General features: G+C 53.0%; 4 protein-coding genes across 6 annotated transcripts; all 4 read right to left on the minus strand.

Moving 5' to 3' along the window:
• Positions 1-82: 82 nt before the first annotated feature.
• On the minus strand, positions 83-2,639 carry GALE (UDP-galactose-4-epimerase). The gene is made up of 10 exons (XM_065744738.1): positions 2,516-2,639; positions 2,324-2,439; positions 2,121-2,234; positions 1,869-2,045; positions 1,658-1,771; positions 1,510-1,576; positions 1,348-1,433; positions 1,180-1,257; positions 985-1,099; positions 83-909 (listed from the first exon to the last, which is right to left on the minus strand). The coding sequence occupies exons 1-10, from the start codon at positions 2,634-2,636 to the stop codon at positions 857-859; spliced, it is 1,041 nt and encodes a 346-aa protein (XP_065600810.1). The 5' UTR covers positions 2,637-2,639; the 3' UTR covers positions 83-856.
• Positions 2,640-2,996: 357 nt separating this feature from the next.
• Positions 2,997-6,549, minus strand: HMGCL (3-hydroxy-3-methylglutaryl-CoA lyase). 2 transcript variants are annotated; one of them, XM_065744561.1, is made up of 9 exons: positions 6,493-6,549; positions 6,192-6,266; positions 5,981-6,088; positions 5,554-5,649; positions 5,068-5,216; positions 4,414-4,477; positions 3,925-4,113; positions 3,678-3,803; positions 2,997-3,481 (listed from the first exon to the last, which is right to left on the minus strand). In XM_065744561.1, exons 1-9 carry the CDS (start codon positions 6,541-6,543, stop codon positions 3,380-3,382), a joined length of 960 nt encoding a protein of 319 aa, XP_065600633.1. In that variant the 5' UTR covers positions 6,544-6,549; the 3' UTR covers positions 2,997-3,379. The 2 variants fall into 2 exon arrangements, with proteins under 2 accessions (XP_065600633.1, XP_065600634.1); XM_065744562.1 differs by lacking the exon at positions 6,493-6,549 and adding an exon at positions 6,347-6,411.
• Positions 6,550-7,028: 479 nt separating this feature from the next.
• Positions 7,029-11,523, minus strand: FUCA1 (alpha-L-fucosidase 1). Of its 2 annotated transcripts, none has more exons than XM_065744543.1 (8): positions 11,173-11,523; positions 10,646-10,780; positions 10,299-10,436; positions 9,541-9,646; positions 9,038-9,238; positions 8,641-8,831; positions 7,823-7,922; positions 7,029-7,169 (listed from the first exon to the last, which is right to left on the minus strand). In XM_065744543.1, exons 1-8 carry the CDS (start codon positions 11,514-11,516, stop codon positions 7,029-7,031), a joined length of 1,356 nt encoding a protein of 451 aa, XP_065600615.1. In that variant the 5' UTR covers positions 11,517-11,523. The 2 variants fall into 2 exon arrangements, with proteins under 2 accessions (XP_065600615.1, XP_065600616.1); XM_065744544.1 differs by lacking the exon at positions 7,029-7,169 and adding an exon at positions 7,366-7,649.
• Positions 11,524-12,320: 797 nt separating this feature from the next.
• CNR2 (cannabinoid receptor 2) lies at positions 12,321-15,527 on the minus strand. The gene is made up of 2 exons (XM_065744545.1): positions 15,426-15,527; positions 12,321-13,759 (listed from the first exon to the last, which is right to left on the minus strand). The coding sequence occupies exon 2, from the start codon at positions 13,705-13,707 to the stop codon at positions 12,796-12,798; it is 912 nt and encodes a 303-aa protein (XP_065600617.1). The 5' UTR covers positions 13,708-13,759; positions 15,426-15,527; the 3' UTR covers positions 12,321-12,795.
• Positions 15,528-16,410: the final 883 nt, after the last annotated feature.

Genomic DNA, 16,410 nt, shown 5'->3' on the forward strand with positions numbered 1-16,410 from the left:
TGGCAGTGTTTGTCGTTCCCGCTCCATGGGCACCGCCCCAGTGGCTCTGTCTGGGTGCAGCAGGCACAGAACAGAGCTGCTATTTAGAAAGTAGGAAAATTTATTTAGAAACAAATCAAAAGCTCTATTCATAATTTAGTAACATAAGTTATTAATCTACATGACAGCAAACTGGGCTAGCTGAGTCATCATTTCCTAAGGGAGTCAGTATTGCTGCCAGTAATAAATAGGATCAGTGTGTGACAGCCAAGGAGAGCTTGCTGCTGAGCAACCTTAGGAACATGATTACAGAAGCGGCTGCACAGGCACTGTGAAAGAAGAACCACACACCAGAGCCCCCACAGCCGCAGGCAGGGGCTCCTTCAGCCCCACAGCAGCACGTGGCAGGCAAGACTTGGTCCCCAAAGTCACCAGAGAAGAGGGGAAGGGAGGGGAGGCCCTGGTAGGCATCAGGGGCTGGTCCCCGGGGGCCTCAGGCTGTGGTCCCTTTGGGGAAGAGAGGAAGACCTAAGACCTTGCAGGAGGTGTGGGGTAAGGCAGCTCCTTGCCCAGGCGTCCTCCTGGAGCCTAGGGCTGGGGCTGTAGGGAATGGGCAATTTCCTCTGTATTTCAGGCATCCAAGAATGCATGCCAGCACTGGATGCAGCCCCTCAGCAGCATGCATCCCCACCAAGCACCCTCTGCCAGCTCCCAGACCTTTCTGTGAGGGGATTTAGTGTCCCTGGTACTGAGGCTGGGCCCTGGCTCAGCTCTGTGGGATGCAGAAGACCTGGTGGGGTAAGGATGAGGAAGCACTGAAGCAGGTGGGGAGCAGGCCCTAAACCCAGGACCACGGAACAAGCCCTCGGGCCTGAGCTCAGTTCTTGTATCCCATGGGATTCTGCAGCTGCCACCGCCACAGGTCCTCACCTGCACAGGGAGAAAGGCAGTAAGGGGAGTGTTGGCAGCTGGGCATGGTGCACTGAGGAGGGGAGATGCTCTTACACATCTTGTCCAGGCCAAAGGCAGCTTTCCAGCCCAGCTCACGCTCAGCAAGCTCTGGGTTTGCATAGCAGGCAGCCACATCTCCCTCCCGCCGGCCCGTGATCTTGTACTTGATCTGCAGGGAGAGCAGCAGTGTGGGGCTGGGGGCTGCCAGGGTGCTGCAGAGGGCACCACCACAGGTATGCCAGCACCTACCTCCCTCCCTGAGGCTTTCTCCATGGCCCGGACCATCTGCAGGACAGAGTATCCTGTGCCAGTCCCCAGGTTGTAGATCTGGGAGGAGGACAAGGGATACACATCAGCCCCTGCTGCAAGGGCAGAAGGGCCACGCATCCTTTGTTCCCCCAAACCCCACTCTCGTACCTTGCACCCACAGTTCTCCTTGAGCTTCTTCAAGGCAGCAATGTGTCCCTTGGCCAAATCTACAACATGGATGTAATCCCTGACACCTGTGGGGACAGAGAATGAACACAAAGCTGCCCTGAGCCCGGGACAGCTCCACACCACCCACTCACAGTACTGCACCTGTCCCATCTGCCGTCTCATAGTCGTTCCCAAACACACTCAGGAACTCCTGACGTCCCACTGCCACCTGTGCAGAGGAACAGACACATAACGTGCTCAGCCTCTGTCACACAGGCACTGAGAACCTGCACCTCCCCCTGGGCAGTACCTGTGCCACATAGGGCATGAGGTTGTTGGGGATGCCCTGAGGATCTTCTCCAATCATTCCAGACTCATGGGCACCGATGGGATTAAAATAGCGCAGGAGAATGGCGTTCCAGCCCTGGGAAAGGCAGAGACCTGGCACACCTGACCCCAACCCAAGCACACTGTGGCATAACGCCACTGCTCCCAGCACTGTGCCCCCTGAAACCCCTTACCTTCTCTGCTTTGCAAAGGTCCTGAATCATCTCCTCGATGAAGTACTTGGATTTGCCGTAGGGGTTGGTGCAGCCCCCAGCCGGGTGCTTCTCATCCAGGGGCAGGTACTGTGGGTCACCATACACAGTGGCGGAGCTGCTGAACACGATGTTCCTCACGCCGTGTGCTTCCATGGCCTGGGAGAAGGAGCAGCGCTGCAGAGCCCACCACACTGTGCCCACAGCACCGTACTCTGCCGCAGCCCCACTCACCTCCAGCAGCCGAATGGTGCCGGTGAGGTTCACGCCGTAGTACTCCAGAGGCCGCTGCACGGACTCACCCACCGCCTTCAGCCCCGCGAAGTGCATCACGGCCGAGAAGCGATGCTGCGGAAGAGACGCATTACGGCTATGGCAGCGCGATCCTCGTCCAGGGGCATTCGGCGCCCGGGGCGGGGGGTGTGCAATGGCCGCACCGCTGTGAAGAGCTCCCGCAGCGCGGCCCCGTCCGTGATGTCGAGCTCCTGGAAGGCGATGGGCGTCCGCGCGATGTGCTGCACGCGCCGCAGGCTCTCGGGAAGCCCGCCGGGCCCTGGGGAGGAGGGGGAAAGGGCGATGAATCCGAGGGCTCCGATCGGGGAGCCCAGAGCCGGAAGGGTCGTGCGTACCCCTGGCGGCGTTGCGGAGGTTGTCGATGACCACGGGCTCGTAGCCCGCCTCGGCCAGCTGCAGCACGCAGTGACTGCCGATGTACCCCGCACCGCCGGTCACCAGGACACGCTCCGCCATGGCTGCCGGGGAAACGGGGGCTGACGCCGGCGCGCTCCAGGCAGATCACCACCGATCCACGGGACACAGAGCCGCTCCCGTACCTCGGTCCTACCGCTCACCCTCCACTCTTCCCCGAAATCCGCCCCGCCCTTCGGGCCGGGCCGGGCCGGGCCGCCGCCCCCCGCGCCGCACCCCCCGCGGACGTGTCAGCCGGGCCGGAAACGGCGCCGGGGGCGGAAACTTCCGCCCGAGAGTCTGCGACCATTGGCGGAGAGCACGACAAGGCGGGGCTGGGAACAACGGCTGAGAGCGCCCCCCCGCGGCGGGAGGCCGCACGACACCGACGGCGGAACGGGGCGAGCACCGCGCGGTCTCGAGTCACGAAACATCTTTATTAGTTTAGATTAAACAACGTGTCTATTACTCCGAGTAGTCAGAAGTATCTTACAACAGATACTGACGGTTCTCATAGCGCTGAACACCGCGGAGAAGGCCAACAGCTCCTCCTGGTAACCAAACCACAGCGGCAGCGCTGGAGCTGAGCCCACCCCCTGCAGCCGCACGGCTGCCTCCTCTCCCCTCACTCCTCCCAGAGCTCAGGGAAATATTCCCATTTTTCATTTCTTCATATTCCATCGGATTATGCACTTCCTCTCCCGCTTCGGGCCTGGGAGGAGCTCCAAAGGCAGCACCACAGAGGGAGCAGAGCTGTCACAACAGCTGCACTGTTCCTGACCCGTGACCAAAGTCCCTTCAGTACATCACAGCCGGCATGCTGCCTGGGACACTTTAGAATTGGTTCTTCTGTTCAGCGCATTGCAAATAAAGGTTCCGGTGTCCATCAGCTTCTGCAGGTCCACACCCTTTGAGGACACAGATGGAGGAGGGTCAGAGCCATTGCCACAGCACCACTCCAGGAGCATGGCCCAGCCCAGAGCAGCAGGGCTGGGGAGCTGTAGGAGCTGCACACAGTGCATTCCCCTACACTAGGGCTCTCTGGGCCAGGTCCTGAAGCTCCACTGCAGTCTGGAGGCAATGCTAAAGCCGCTTTGCACTTACCGTGTGAATGCCCAGACCGTTCAGCATGTACACCAGGTCCTCTGTAGCAACATTTCCTGATGCTCCTTGGGCATAGGGGCAGCCTCCAAGGCCGGCGACAGAAGCATCAACCACACTTACACCCATCTGCAAAAACACTATTCTCAGTAAACTCCTGTTAAATAAAAGGCTCCTAAAACCTATGGTTCACAAACAGATGTAAAAGAATATCAAGGAAGTGTGATCTGCTGCAAAGCAAAAATCCTACCTGAAGTGCCACCAAAATGTTGGCAAGGGCTTGCCCGTAGGTATCGTGGCAGTGAACAGCAAGAGCCCCCACTGGCACCTCCTTCATGACTGCTGTCAGCATCTCCTTCATGCTCCCTGGGGTCCCAATGCCAATGGTGTCACCAAGGGAGATCTCATAGCATCCCATCGAGTACATCTTCTTTGAGACCTGCCCAAAAGCCAAGACACTGAGAAGACAGCTTTGTGATGGCCCTCCTCAGAACTGGAAACAGCAGTGCAGAGGAATCAGAGCATGCGTCTTGGGGACAGCAGCCAGGAGACTCTTCTCTGGAAACATCCACGTCCCTGATGCCCCCATCTGTGCCAGCTAGTCAGTCTAGACAGCTGCAGTCTCCCTCTGTCCTTTCCCTTAATCTTTGGTAAAATGGTTCAACACATTCTCCAGACCCCAGAGTAAAAAAAGGAGCCAAAAGCCTCACAGAAATTCTGGTTATGTTTACGAACTCACCTCTGCAACTTTAGCAGCAGCAATCTTCCCCTCATATGGACATCCAAGGACACATGAAACGTACCTATAGTTCAAAAAGCAAACCTTTAATAAGAGAACTGAAGTGAGATTATACAAGCCAAATTGTTCAGAGCTTGTGCAGCATTTTGTATTCACTATGCAACAGAAAAATTCATTTCCTATTTTAAAAGTAAGCACACATTCCAGTGGACAAAAAGGACATAATTCATTATTCTACAATTACTTCTTTCATAAAAATGAAAAAATAGATAACTACACCAGACCAGGAGAGTTTTAGATCTAAGCACTTCAATGTGTAGTCTGCCAAGGAGCTAGTATTATTTTAGATTATTTGGTAAAGCTGAAGATAGAATGAACAAATGAGGGGAAGAATGTAAACTGTCATGAGCTGTTCAGAGTGCACCAAGCCAACACCTGAAATTGTATTAGAATGCTGTTATTTCCAAGTTAACATTCCCGATGCACAAAGCTCATATTGGTTTGCATTCATCCAGAGGCACTCCTCCCACAAAAAAGAAAACTTAAAAGCAATTCCCCTCCCTAGTGCTGCACGGGTCAGACTCCAAAGAGATAACCTCAAGCAGTTACACTGCCCCGGACTGCTCAGTGCTGAGCTCAGCAGGCGCTCCTTACCCACGGACAGGGATGCTGGCTGCTTTTGCTGCACTCATCACTTCACTGAATCTCTCCAGACTCTCTTCTATGGAGCAGTTAATATTCTTCTTTGTGAAGAGCTCAGATGCTGCTCCAAAGATGGACACTTCATTGGCCCCTGCCGCCACCTGCCAATAGCATTAACTAAGTGTGACGACTTCTCTTGCAAGGGAAATGACAAGCATGATCAAGACTGCAGTGCTTGCATTTTATTTTTTTCCCCACAGTTTTCCCCTGGATGACCTAATTAAGATTAAAAGAAATTTGAGTTTTAAAAAAACTATTTTAAATAAAACATTGAGTTATCCTCGATCATAAGCAACAGATTTCCACAGAGGAATGAACCCTTTGTAGAGAAGCTATGACATGAAGCTGCTGCCTGTCAGAGCTGCAGATGTATTTCCCACCCTTTACTATGGATGAAGGCTGCTCTACAGGCAGCCCTGAGGTTCCATGACCCCTTACCGCTGCATGGAATCCTTTCAAGTTGGGGGTCAGCACTGGGTAACTCACACCGGGCAACTTATTGATTCCTTGCATGACCTCAGCATGGTCAGCCATCTGCAAGGGAGACAGGGAAAGTCCACTGAGGGGGATGACACATTTACTCACCCATTTCACAATTCATAACATTTTTTTTTTACTATTCACTTTTTATGAAGGGGAGCAGCAATACTCAGAAAATCGGTCCCTAAGGTGCACTGCAGTCTCCAGCCTACCACAAATGTGTGCACCTGAGCTATGTCCCTGGGCTGAGTGTGCTCCTCAGGCACGAAGAGAAGCCCTTGAGCATTGCAGGTGTCTGTATAAGGCACTGCAAGAGGGACCTGGGCGCTGTCAAGGGTCTGACATCAACCGGAGCACTCTGCTGCCACCCCACACCAACGCTGACCTGCGGCACCCATCGCGGGGACACGAAGCTGGTGGCCTCGATGACCGGCAGCCCCGTCTCCGACAACATGTCGATCAGGCGGATCTTCACCGACGTCGGCACCACGCCCTGAAGAGAGGGGAAGAGAACGGGGCTGAGACCGCTGCGCAAACCAAGCAGACGCGGCGGTGCCCGCGCTACAGAGCGCCCTTTGCACCCGGACCCGCGGTACCTTCTCGTTCTGCAGCCCATCGCGCGGCCCCACCTCCACCACCTTCACTCTCTGTGGGAAGGCCGCAGTGCTGACCTGGGGGCAGAGAGAGGCACAGCATGAGGGAGCGGACCGGGACGAACCGGGATAAACCGGCCCGGCCCGTCGCCGCTCACCGGCCGCAACGACACAGCCCAGCGCGGCAGCAACCGCCGCGCCGCCGCCATCACTGCGTGACCCTCTCACGTGACAGCGCCGCCACGTGATACAGAGGAGGCGGGGATTTTAGTCACGTGGGAGCAGCGCTAGAGCGCGCCTGTACCTGGCGCCGGGTCGTGTCACGTGACAGCGGTTCTGCCGCGAGCCGCGGCATGGTGCGGCCGGGAGCGGTGGGGACGCGGTCGGGACGAGCCCCGCCGAGCGCCGCCTCTTATAGCTGCCCCCGCGCCGCTGAGCAAACAGCCGTGTTTGCCCTGGGCCGCCCCGCGCCGCGTCACCGCCGGGCTCCCGTGCCAGGGCCGTCAGCGCGGGCCGTGCCGCCGCCCGCGAATAGCGGAACGCCGCCGCGGATCTCCGCGCGCTTCCGCTCCCACCGGGACGCGGAGCACCGCGCGGGATGACGCCGTGCCGGGACGCGATGTGCAGCCCCGCGCCCGCTGCCCCAGCGCTGTGCCCGCCCTCCCCCCGCGGCCCCCGCACGGGGCAGGGGCTCGGATTAGCAAGGCCTGGTCGCGCCTTACAGAATGTTAGAAGAGAAATTCTCTCGAGGAAAACAATTTATTTAACAGTGAATGAACAAGTCATGTGGGACTCAAATGAAAAGACAGGCGGGGGGCGGCTGCCGTCACCCCCCGTCTGTCATTTCACACCCTCCAGCCGAACAGCCCAACCTGAGTGCGAGGGCGCAGGAGATGGAGGCAACTCGGGCAAAGTCACGAGCAGTCCCTCACTGGGAAGCTGCTGCCACTGCAGAGTCCCCGCGAAACCCAACATTGTCACCTGCAAAATGGGCACAGGGGCACTCAGCTGCAGCTCAGATGGGCGAACAATGCAGGACACACACACCATGTTTCAGTCTCTGTGCAGCACTTCCACACATTTGAGGCAGCCATGTACTTTTCCACCCATCATTCAGAGTGTACAAATGACAGCATAAGGGATATTTTGGGGCCAAACAGTTGGCTGTAGTGTTGGGTTTTGGCTTTAAATGAAAAAAAAAAAGCAACTGAAAAGGCTTTACCTGTGTTTGTTAAGAGCAAAGGGCACGGCAGCATTTACGTCACAATTACAATTAGCGAGCCAGTGTACCCGATCTGAATTGGAGATGTAATACCAATGATCTCTGTGTGAAGTTTGTTATTTACTTTACTTCTCTGAGTCAATAGGAGCAAAATAGTTGTGGGGAGAAATGTTGCTAGCTATTCTGTGGGAGATGAATTCACCCTATCCATGGCTCCGTGTTTAACAGTGAGATCAAACCTGAAGAGTAACAGGGTGCTGCAAGGGTCTGAGTGAAAGCACCCCACACCGATCAGACAGGGACAACAACTTCATGTTCTCTCCCATAGAAGTCAGGCTGGGTTTTCTGAGCCCACGTGTGCCCAAGGTGGATTCTAAAAGTGCATTAGGTCTTTTTCCTTCAAGTTCCTTACTTGTGTGGTTGGGGATGCAGTGGGTGCAGACAGTTTCAACACACTGTTCTGAGGCCAGGTCAGAAAGATGGCATAGACAGCAGCTCCTTTGGAAGTGTACCTAAGGCAGAAGGAGTTCACTGAAGTGAAGAGTCCACAAAAGAGAACCAACCACGGCCCAACCTGGCAGCATGAGAACACCAGCTTGCCTACTGTCACCTACTTTCCCCTCATTCCAAAATCTCTCACTTTGGACCCATCAGTAAGCACTGGCTGATAAAACCCAAACAAGCAAACAAAGTCCATGCACACTGCCAAACAGCAAACGTCATTGCCTCAGACGTTTGCTGTTATGTGCTGTTCTCCATTTCTAGACTGAACACATTTGGGCACACTCAAAACTAACAGCTCTGTTCTATATAATTTCTGGCTCTTGATTCACTCACTGTGCTTTTCTCACCAAGTACAACGTCAGGTAGCAGTTAGCAGTCCTATTATACATGTTCTAAAATCAAATACCACTGTATTTACAGATTATATGCATTGAAACAAACTAGCCACTACCACTACTTAAACAGTTCTGACAGCAACTATGTGAATTATCTCAAGTACGAACCACTGTTTTTTCAATCATGTCAGGTGGCTGAAGATCTGAATTTTACTCTGTTCTTTACACAAGATAGTCCTTAGATAACATGTGTAGGATATTACCTAAAAGCCACCTGTGCCTGATGGCAACCCTTCAGAAAGTGCCAAATTTAAAAAGCAACATCAGCTTTGGAAGTCCCAGCCCAGCTGGGTTCCAGCTGCAGGATGGTACTGAGCAGCAGAGTCCTTACCAGATGGTGTCTGTGTTGTTCTCCATCTGTACTCTCCATGGCTTTGACTCATAAATTGCCTCCCCGTTAGTGTCCAGCCACCTCCCGAGGGCCAGAAGCCTTTCTTGGAAGATGGGAACAATAACTCCCTCTTTTGTAGGTCCCACATTGAGAAGGTAGTTGCCTCCAAAGCTCACAGTTTGCACTAGCTCCTGTGGCAGACAAATGAGGTAACAAAAGAATTTTCTTCACCTCTGACATCAAAGAAACCCGAGGAGTGCTTTGTCCTCATAAATGCTTCTTTAGCTCCACCTGCCTGTAAGAAGCACATACCAGCTCTTTCTCCAAGTAGTAGAATTAAGGAAATCTAATTCTTGGTTAACTCCCACACCTGTTAATTTGAATTCTGATTTCTTACCTCAATGATACTGGCTACATCCATTATCTCATCTATGTGCATGTTGCTTCGATAGCCCCAGGAGAGCTTGTCAATGGAGGAGCACATCTCCCATTTATGAGCTAGCAGGGTCCCTGGCTTGTATTTGTCAGCACAGTTGTAGAAGCCTCCATGATGGCAGGAGCAGTTATTACACCAGCGATCGTTCACAACAACAGTATCCTGGAAGAAGAAACGTAGCCCAGAAAGGAGAAGGTTTTGCTGGAACTTTTCAACTTGCATCCATCTGTCCAAAGTTACCTGAGGCATCTAAGTTAGGAAGCCAAGTACTTATCCCCTGGGATTTGGATCCCAGAGGCTTCTCTTAAGAGTACAGTGTGACTTTTTAATTCTAGTGAAAGAACAAAACAAGTTTGGCATCTGCCAAGAAAGTAACTTGTTTGATTGCATTCATATCTCGCTGCTGCCAGACCTCCCACACCTATACAATGCTGCAGGACATGAGGGACAGCTGAAGGTTGTACCTTGACAGGACTGTCATTATACAGCCAGGCGAGGAAGGAGGTAGAATTCCAGTACGAGTCTGGAGCTTCCCAGTCTCCATCTGACCAAATCAAATCTGGTTTATACCTAACAGAGAGAGTAACATTTCAGAATGGCTTATCATGTCCTAGCCCCAAAAAAGCACTTCACAGTTCTGTGTTTCTTGTCTCTAGAGTCCGCTTTCACTTCCCATCACCTGACATTACCAGGATGCTATCACTTCCTCCTTCTGAAAAAGCTGCAAGTGGTTTTCTTGCAGCAGCAAAGAGTGACTATCATGGCTCAAAGTACACAGTGCAGTTCTTCCAAATACAGAAGATTGCATCTCAAAGGTAATTATGAGGCACATCCTTTACCTGTGACAATGGCTTCTGTGAGCAGCATGTGTCCAAGCCTGGTAATTTGGTCAACTGGGAAATCAAAGGAGGGATGTAGATTCACAGTGAAATTGCTCTTCTGCTTTACTAAACAGCCTGTTTCACTTTCAGAGCTGCTCTGAGAGAAGGCAGTATTAAAGGACACGCAAGATTTGCCCCTGCCTTACTTTACAAGCTAGATTACTGACAAGGCAAACATGAACCTCTTTTCTAATTACCTCAAATCATTACTGCTAAGTAAACAGATTTCCTTCGTCAGAAGTTAGCATTTGCCACCTCTGTTCTCTGCATCTACTTTGCATCTTTCTCAATAATATGGAAGCCAGAACTGCTGTTGCATCCTGACTGGTTGCAGCTCTTACTTTAAGACAAGATCATAGAGTTCTGGCATTGTCTTCTTTAAAACAAAGTTCTGGGTCTTGAAGCCACTTTCCTTATCAGACAGATAGAGGGGATTGAACCACTCTAACAGAGAATGATACAGTCCGTAGCGTATGTTGCTGCAGGATAGAAAACACAAAGGAAAGAGTTAGGCCAGCTGCAGGGACTAACAATCAGTGCAGGCTAGACTACTGGCATTATCATTTCACAGGTACGTGACTTTGCAAGCACTGCTTTCATATCGAAGTCATCATGTTCTGCTGTTTGCCAAGAACAGCCAAGAGAACTCAGAGCACAAAGATGTCAAAGCAGCAAAGTGTAGGCATACTTCTCTCGGAGCGCCTGTCCCAGCTCTCCCACGAGGTCGCGGTGGGGCCCCGTGTCCAACGAATTCCAGTTCCAGGACACAGGAGACCCCCAGTTGGTGAAGCCTTCGTGGTGCTTTGTGGTCAGTACCACGTACCTGGGGGTAAAGGCTCTGGAATAGGGTGACAAAGGAATGGAGGTATCCCCAGACTTCACTGACAAATCCAAAACTATGAAAACAAGGGACTGAGAAACCATGCCACAAGGAGTCCTCGTTAGAAGCCCTTCTCATTATCCTTAAAATTTAACAGAGATGACATGAATAGTAAAGTTTTTAAATGAGTTTTAATGCTGGAAAACATGAACAACTGAGACTTGGGAAGCAGAAGCAGTAAGAGCAGCCATCTCATCCCAGGCGTGACCTGCCGGGGCTCTGAGCCCCGTAAGGATCCCCAGAAATGCCCTGTCCCCTCATGGAGCCCCAGACACGGCCCCATCCCCTCAGGTACCACCGCCCCCGGTGCCACCCTGCTGCCGCTGGGCACTGACCTGGCCCCGGCCCTCTGGAAGAGCCGGGCCCACTCGCGGGGCTGGAAGTCGTGGGCGGTGAAATGGGGCGCGAAGTCCGCGTAGGAGGCGGCGGGCGGGTACCGCTGCTGCACGAAGCGCTCATAGTCGGCGCGGTGCTCGCCCTGCCAGTGCCACCAGAACCACTCGGAGCCCCAGGCCGGGACGGAGAACACGCCCCAGTGCACGAACACCCCCACCTTCACCTGGTCGAACCAGGCGGGCAGCGGCCGCGCGTCCAGGCTGTCCCAGTCCGGGCGGTAGCGCGGCGTGGCGAGCCCCGGCCCCAGCGCGGCCGCCAGCCACAGCAGCCCGCTCCCCGCCATGCTGCCGCCTGACGTCACACCGCCGCCTCCACGGCCGCCGAGGCAAAGGCGCGGCCGCCGCCATTGTTAGCGGGGCAAAGGCATCGCAACCCGGAGCGCGTCCGGCAGCCCCGGCCACCTCCGCCCCACTGGGCGTCCCTGACTCCTGCCTGCACTGCAGCCTCCCTGAGAGCCCTTGCTCCTGAGCTGCATTGCCTGCAGGACCCAGTTCAGCCAGGCTGGAGCTCACGGGCCTCGCGCCCGTCCCCGGGCACCCCTTCCCCGGGCACCCCTTCCCCGGGCACCCCTTCCCCGGGAACCCTTCCCCGGGCACCCCTTCCCCGGGCACCCCTTCCCCGGGAACCCTTCCCCGGGCACCCCTTCCCCGGGCACCCCTTCCCCGGGCACCCCTTCCCCGGGCAGCCTCGTGGCCCTCAGGGCACTGGTGAAGGGCCTGCAGGTTCAGCAGCTGAAGCTGCTGCTTCTGTGTGATTTGCAAAAGAATATTGCCTCCTTCATGCTGAGGATATCTGCCCTTTGTTGCTTTTAAACCTCTGTCCTGGAGGACTCTGCGTGAACGAAGGCAGTGGAAGGAAAGGCAGAAATACTGCTTAAATGTTTAATTGCATAACATTCAACAATGTGTGGCAGAGTTTGTTTCTTTAAGTCTGCAGGGTGGGCATAATTAGGTGCACTGCTACTACACAGTTTAGCTGACAGTGTTTGCATAACTGCCCATGGCCAGCAAGGGGGTGGGACAGCAGTTTGTGATGCCTGGGGGCGGCTGGAGAGACTCGGGGTCTGTGGGGTGCTTCACTTGTTTATTTGGGGCAGACATCACTGAGTGTGAGGAAAAGTCAGGTTGTTACGGGCAGGCAGACAGGATTTGCTGTTCTGAGGCACAGCATCACCCTCTGCCTCGTGCGTGGCACACCATGACATGGCACTGGGTCTTGGCAGCTGCAGGACTGGCAGTCTGTGCTGGTCTGGGCGTTTTGTGTCCCAGTATCTAAGAAAACATCAGTAGGAGCTGACTCCGCGACTTGATCTGTCAGCTTCCAGGACTTTCACAAGGACAGAAAAGAAAAGCAATCCAAAAGAGAAATGATCCAGACTCACTCTACCAGCTGACCTCAGACTTCCCAGCGCTGCATCCCTACATGACATGCACATCTTCACAGACGGTCTCTATCATGGAGGACCTGTGAATACTCTCTGCTTCTGGGCTGTTGTTTGAAGTCCCCGGCTGCCTTCTGCACCGGGAAAAGAGCATCCTCAGGGAGGAGTATAGCTCCTTGCTTCACAGGGCATAAATAATGGGGTTCACCATGGAATTGAGCAGGTAGAGAGTACTGCAGAAGGCAAACACCTTGCGCAGGTGATTGGTCAGATGTACAAAGATGCTGTAGATCATGAGAATGAGGGCCGGCAACCAGCACAGCATAAGGACGATCAGCACCATGACAAGGGTCTTGGCCAGCATGACATCCATCCTCATTCTGGTGTTCTGCTTTCCCACCTGCACCTGGTGCTTCCCCATGTATACCACGTGCTGGTGAGCCCTCAACAGCACATGTGCGTAAGCACAGACTATACACCCCAGCAGGACCATGACAAGACAGATCCAAGTGAACAGATAGTTGTTGTCCACAAACGGGAACAACTCGGAACAGGCTGAGTTGAGTGTACAGCAGTTCCAGCCCAGCAGAGGCAGGAAGGCGGTGGCCACACACATCATCCAGAGCACCCCTAGTGCTGTCCATGCTCTCTTCCTCGTCACAAGCAGCTTGTATTTGGAGGGGTGGCAGATGGAGATGTAGCGATCCAGGGCCATTAGCAGCAAGCTGCTCAGGGAGGCCGTGAAAGATGTGTTCACCCCTCCCAGCTTCAGCAGGAACAATTCTTTAGAGGAATCGGTTTCATTAAAGACATGGAAGTTAACAAAACTTCTTACAAAGATGATGCTGGCCAAGAGGTCTGCCAAGGCCAAGCTGCTGATGAAGATGTAAGAAGGCTTTCTCCTCGTGCTAGGGGAGGAGAAGATCAGGTACAGCACCAGACAGTTCTCAAAAATGCATAATGTCCCAAAGAGCCCACAAAGTGTGGCAATGCTGATTTTCTGCACTTGTGTGCTGAGCACCATGAAACATTCCATGCTCTTGGAGCTCACAGTGCATTTGGAGGCATTTTCATACATCTCACAATCACCCATTGTAGTTAATTGGCATCAGGAGCTTGCAGGGAGAGTTTTAGCTTCAGGTGCTCTGAAAAAGATTGAGAGGAAGGTGAGGAATAGCCCTACCAGGAGCACTACAAGCAGTAAATTCAGTCTCCTCAGTAGTATCCTTCCTTTTACACAAAAGGAGATGATCCTGTTGCAACCTACTCTCAGGGAAATGCAGTGTGATGGGGAAATGCCTGCTGGGGGTGCTAGGCCCTGACCCCACACTTTGCTCTCATCTGCACACTGGGGAACAAACATTGGCAGCTGCAGGGTGTTCGGTTGCTCATTACACCCAGAGCATTTTGATCCCGATTTGAATTTCTTGGGATATTGGACAGGAGCAGACCTGGACTTTGGGCTGAAATGTGGCTTAGCATTGCAGCAAGCTGCTCTCCTCTTACGTCAGGTTCTGGTATGGGGCAACCACCCACAGGACCACAGCTATTGCACTCCAACCTCAGCACTTCATGTTTCCTGCAGCTCTTTGCAGAACATTACAAATGCAGAAATGCAGTAGTAATAACTCAGTGTCATCATTAAATCTGACAGCCCTTATCTCCCCAGAGGGGTGCACTGTGCAGCCAGGTGGGTTTTGACACATCTCAGGGCTCGCCAGGGATGCTGTTTCCTTGGGAACCCGAAACTCCCTCAGCAAAACCCCACCACCCAAACCAGGACATTTCTTAATTAAGCAAACTCCACCTTGGCATCTATTAATTGCAGACAGCTTTCTCAGGACTATCTTAAATTCTTCATATCTGTAGTTACGTAGTGTCCAAAGAACACTATGATGCAGTGTTCAAAAAACGTTTAGATGTTGTACTACGGGACATGGTCTACTGGGGAAACATCGGTGACAGGTGGATGGTTGGACTCAATGATCTCAGAGGTCTTTTCCAACCTTTATGATTCTATGATTCTACGACTCTATATTGAGGAGACTGGAAACTACTTGAACAGAAGGCAAGAGTCTGAAGACGAGCAAAGTGCTGTCCACCTTGCTGTATTGTGTCGGGAGAAACTTTGGTTATAATGGCAAAATAACTCCCATACTGACTGATCTGGATCAGCTCTCTCCATTAACCTGACATAATTAAGAGAAGCCCTTACGTTCAATTTTTAGCCACTGTGCTGGGCTCATAGCCACCAGCCAGGCAGCCCAGACCTCCTCTTCCCATATTTGTTGTGTCTCAGGCAGAGTGACAAAGACAACTCTGAAGTTTGGTCTGAACTCCCCCTAGTCCTCTTTCCAATTCTGGTGTCTGCAAGGGAAGGCACAGGGCCTTGCTTCAGCACGAGGTCTGCCTCTTTGCACAGTTTTGCCACAATCTTGGAAATAGCTGTTCATCCTGGCTAGTCCCTCTGGTCACATTAAGCAATGCCCAGCACTTATCTCCCTGACGTTAAAAACAATGGCACAAGTACCATGTTGAGGATTGCTTTATTTGTTTTCCGTCACTGTCTGTCCACGTGTGACTGCAGTGACAGTATCCAAAGCACGCTGGTGTATTGCTGCAGAGCTGTAATACTGTGCCAGCATGAAGTACACAACATGGCCAGGCAGTGCTCCACTGAAATCCTGCATGGAGCCAAACCCAACACCAACCAGCAGACTTTGCAAAGTAAATCCAACAAATTTAATGTTAATATTTCTTAAAGCCAGCACAGTAAAGAGTCCGTTTTCAGTCTGCTACTGAAACACTTACCTTTTTCTTGCTCTTGTTAAGAAAGCATTCATCCAAAACAAACAAATAAATTCCACCCTTTGTTACACAGTGCAGTGCAGCTAGTCCTGAATATCACCAGCCTTCACCCACACATCCGCACTGCGGCTTGATGTGGATGGCATGATGTTTCACGGTGTGAAAGAGGACAGAGGGTTGGGGGACATGCCCGGGGCTGGGACCCGGCCTCTCACCTCTTCCTGCGGCCAGGGCCTTCCCAGCTGCAGCCCAGGGCAGCTCCTGCAGTTGCAGCTGCTTCCCACTTCATTCACAGTGCTTCTGCTCTCATCTGGGCTCCACGCATAATTATGTGTTATTCTCCTGTGCTGCAAACCCACCAGTGCACATCCTTTCGTGCTCTCTTTTGTGTTCTTTTTGTGAGTGTGCGGTTCTTTCCTCTCCACTTCCCCTCTGGGTCTGTGTTCTGCTTCTGGCTGTGTCACATTGAAAAGCCACGCTCATGTGTGCCAAATCCCCCCTGGTTACGCTGTCCTCATGCACTTCTGAAGTGAGAGATCTCCAGGATCTTCTCCTGGTTTCTATGAGGAAATTGAAGAGGAGGGGAAGGAAAAGAGTCAGAAGGCAACAACGTGGGTACAGCTGTCACACACGGGGAACTGCTGCATGTGCCATTGGCCCCATTCACAGCACGAATCCTCCTCTCTGTGCCACTGACGCCATTTCTCTGCACACCGATGTGCTCTGCTGATTCCAGAAGAGTAAGGTCCTATTTTCTTTGTAAATGACATGGAAAGGAAATGGCTTAAGTGACACAGTCGGACCTGCGGGCACAGCAGACCCGTGGCCCAGAGGACGAGGGCTGTGCTCCCACTGCCTGGGGCTATCCGTGCAGCAGGATCTGTGTTGCAGAGCCGGCATGGGAGACGGACACCGAGCAGAGCCGCCCCTGGAAGCCCAGGGGCTCCACAATAGTGGAGACGTGAGCTTCCCCCAAACCCAACGGATC

This window comes from Cyrtonyx montezumae, unplaced genomic scaffold (genome assembly GCF_038088225.1).
Source record: "Cyrtonyx montezumae isolate F1298 unplaced genomic scaffold, pur_monq_1.0 scaffold_31, whole genome shotgun sequence".
Taxonomy (NCBI): Eukaryota; Metazoa; Chordata; class Aves; order Galliformes; family Odontophoridae; genus Cyrtonyx; species Cyrtonyx montezumae.

Bases quoted from the DNA above. Each gene is read 5' to 3' on its own strand.
- GALE (XM_065744738.1), bottom strand. From the start codon at position 2,636: ATGGCGGAGCGTGTCCTGGTGACCGGCGGTGCGGGGTACATCGGCAGT. The intron at 1,258-1,347 runs GTACGAGAGTGG...TCCTCCTCCCAG, and splicing joins AGGAGAACTGTGGGTGCAAG to ATCTACAACCTGGGGACTGG. The intron at 910-984 runs GTAAGAGCATCT...CTCCCTGTGCAG, and splicing joins CTTTGGCCTGGACAAGATGT to GTGAGGACCTGTGGCGGTGG.
- HMGCL (XM_065744561.1), bottom strand. From the start codon at position 6,543: ATGCCGCGGCTCGCGGCAGAACCGCTGTCACGTGACACGACCCGGCGC. The intron at 6,267-6,492 runs GTACAGGCGCGC...CTCTGCCCCCAG, and splicing joins GTGACACGACCCGGCGCCAG to GTCAGCACTGCGGCCTTCCC. The intron at 4,114-4,413 runs GTGAGTTCGTAA...GCTTTTGGGCAG, and splicing joins CTGCTGCTAAAGTTGCAGAG to GTCTCAAAGAAGATGTACTC.
- FUCA1 (XM_065744543.1), bottom strand. From the start codon at position 11,516: ATGGCGGGGAGCGGGCTGCTGTGGCTGGCGGCCGCGCTGGGGCCGGGG. The intron at 8,832-9,037 runs GTAAGAAATCAG...TGTCTGCCACAG, and splicing joins ATGTAGCCAGTATCATTGAG to GAGCTAGTGCAAACTGTGAG. The intron at 7,923-8,640 runs GTAAGGACTCTG...CTTCTGCCTTAG, and splicing joins AACAACACAGACACCATCTG to GTACACTTCCAAAGGAGCTG.
- CNR2 (XM_065744545.1), bottom strand. From the start codon at position 13,707: ATGGGTGATTGTGAGATGTATGAAAATGCCTCCAAATGCACTGTGAGC.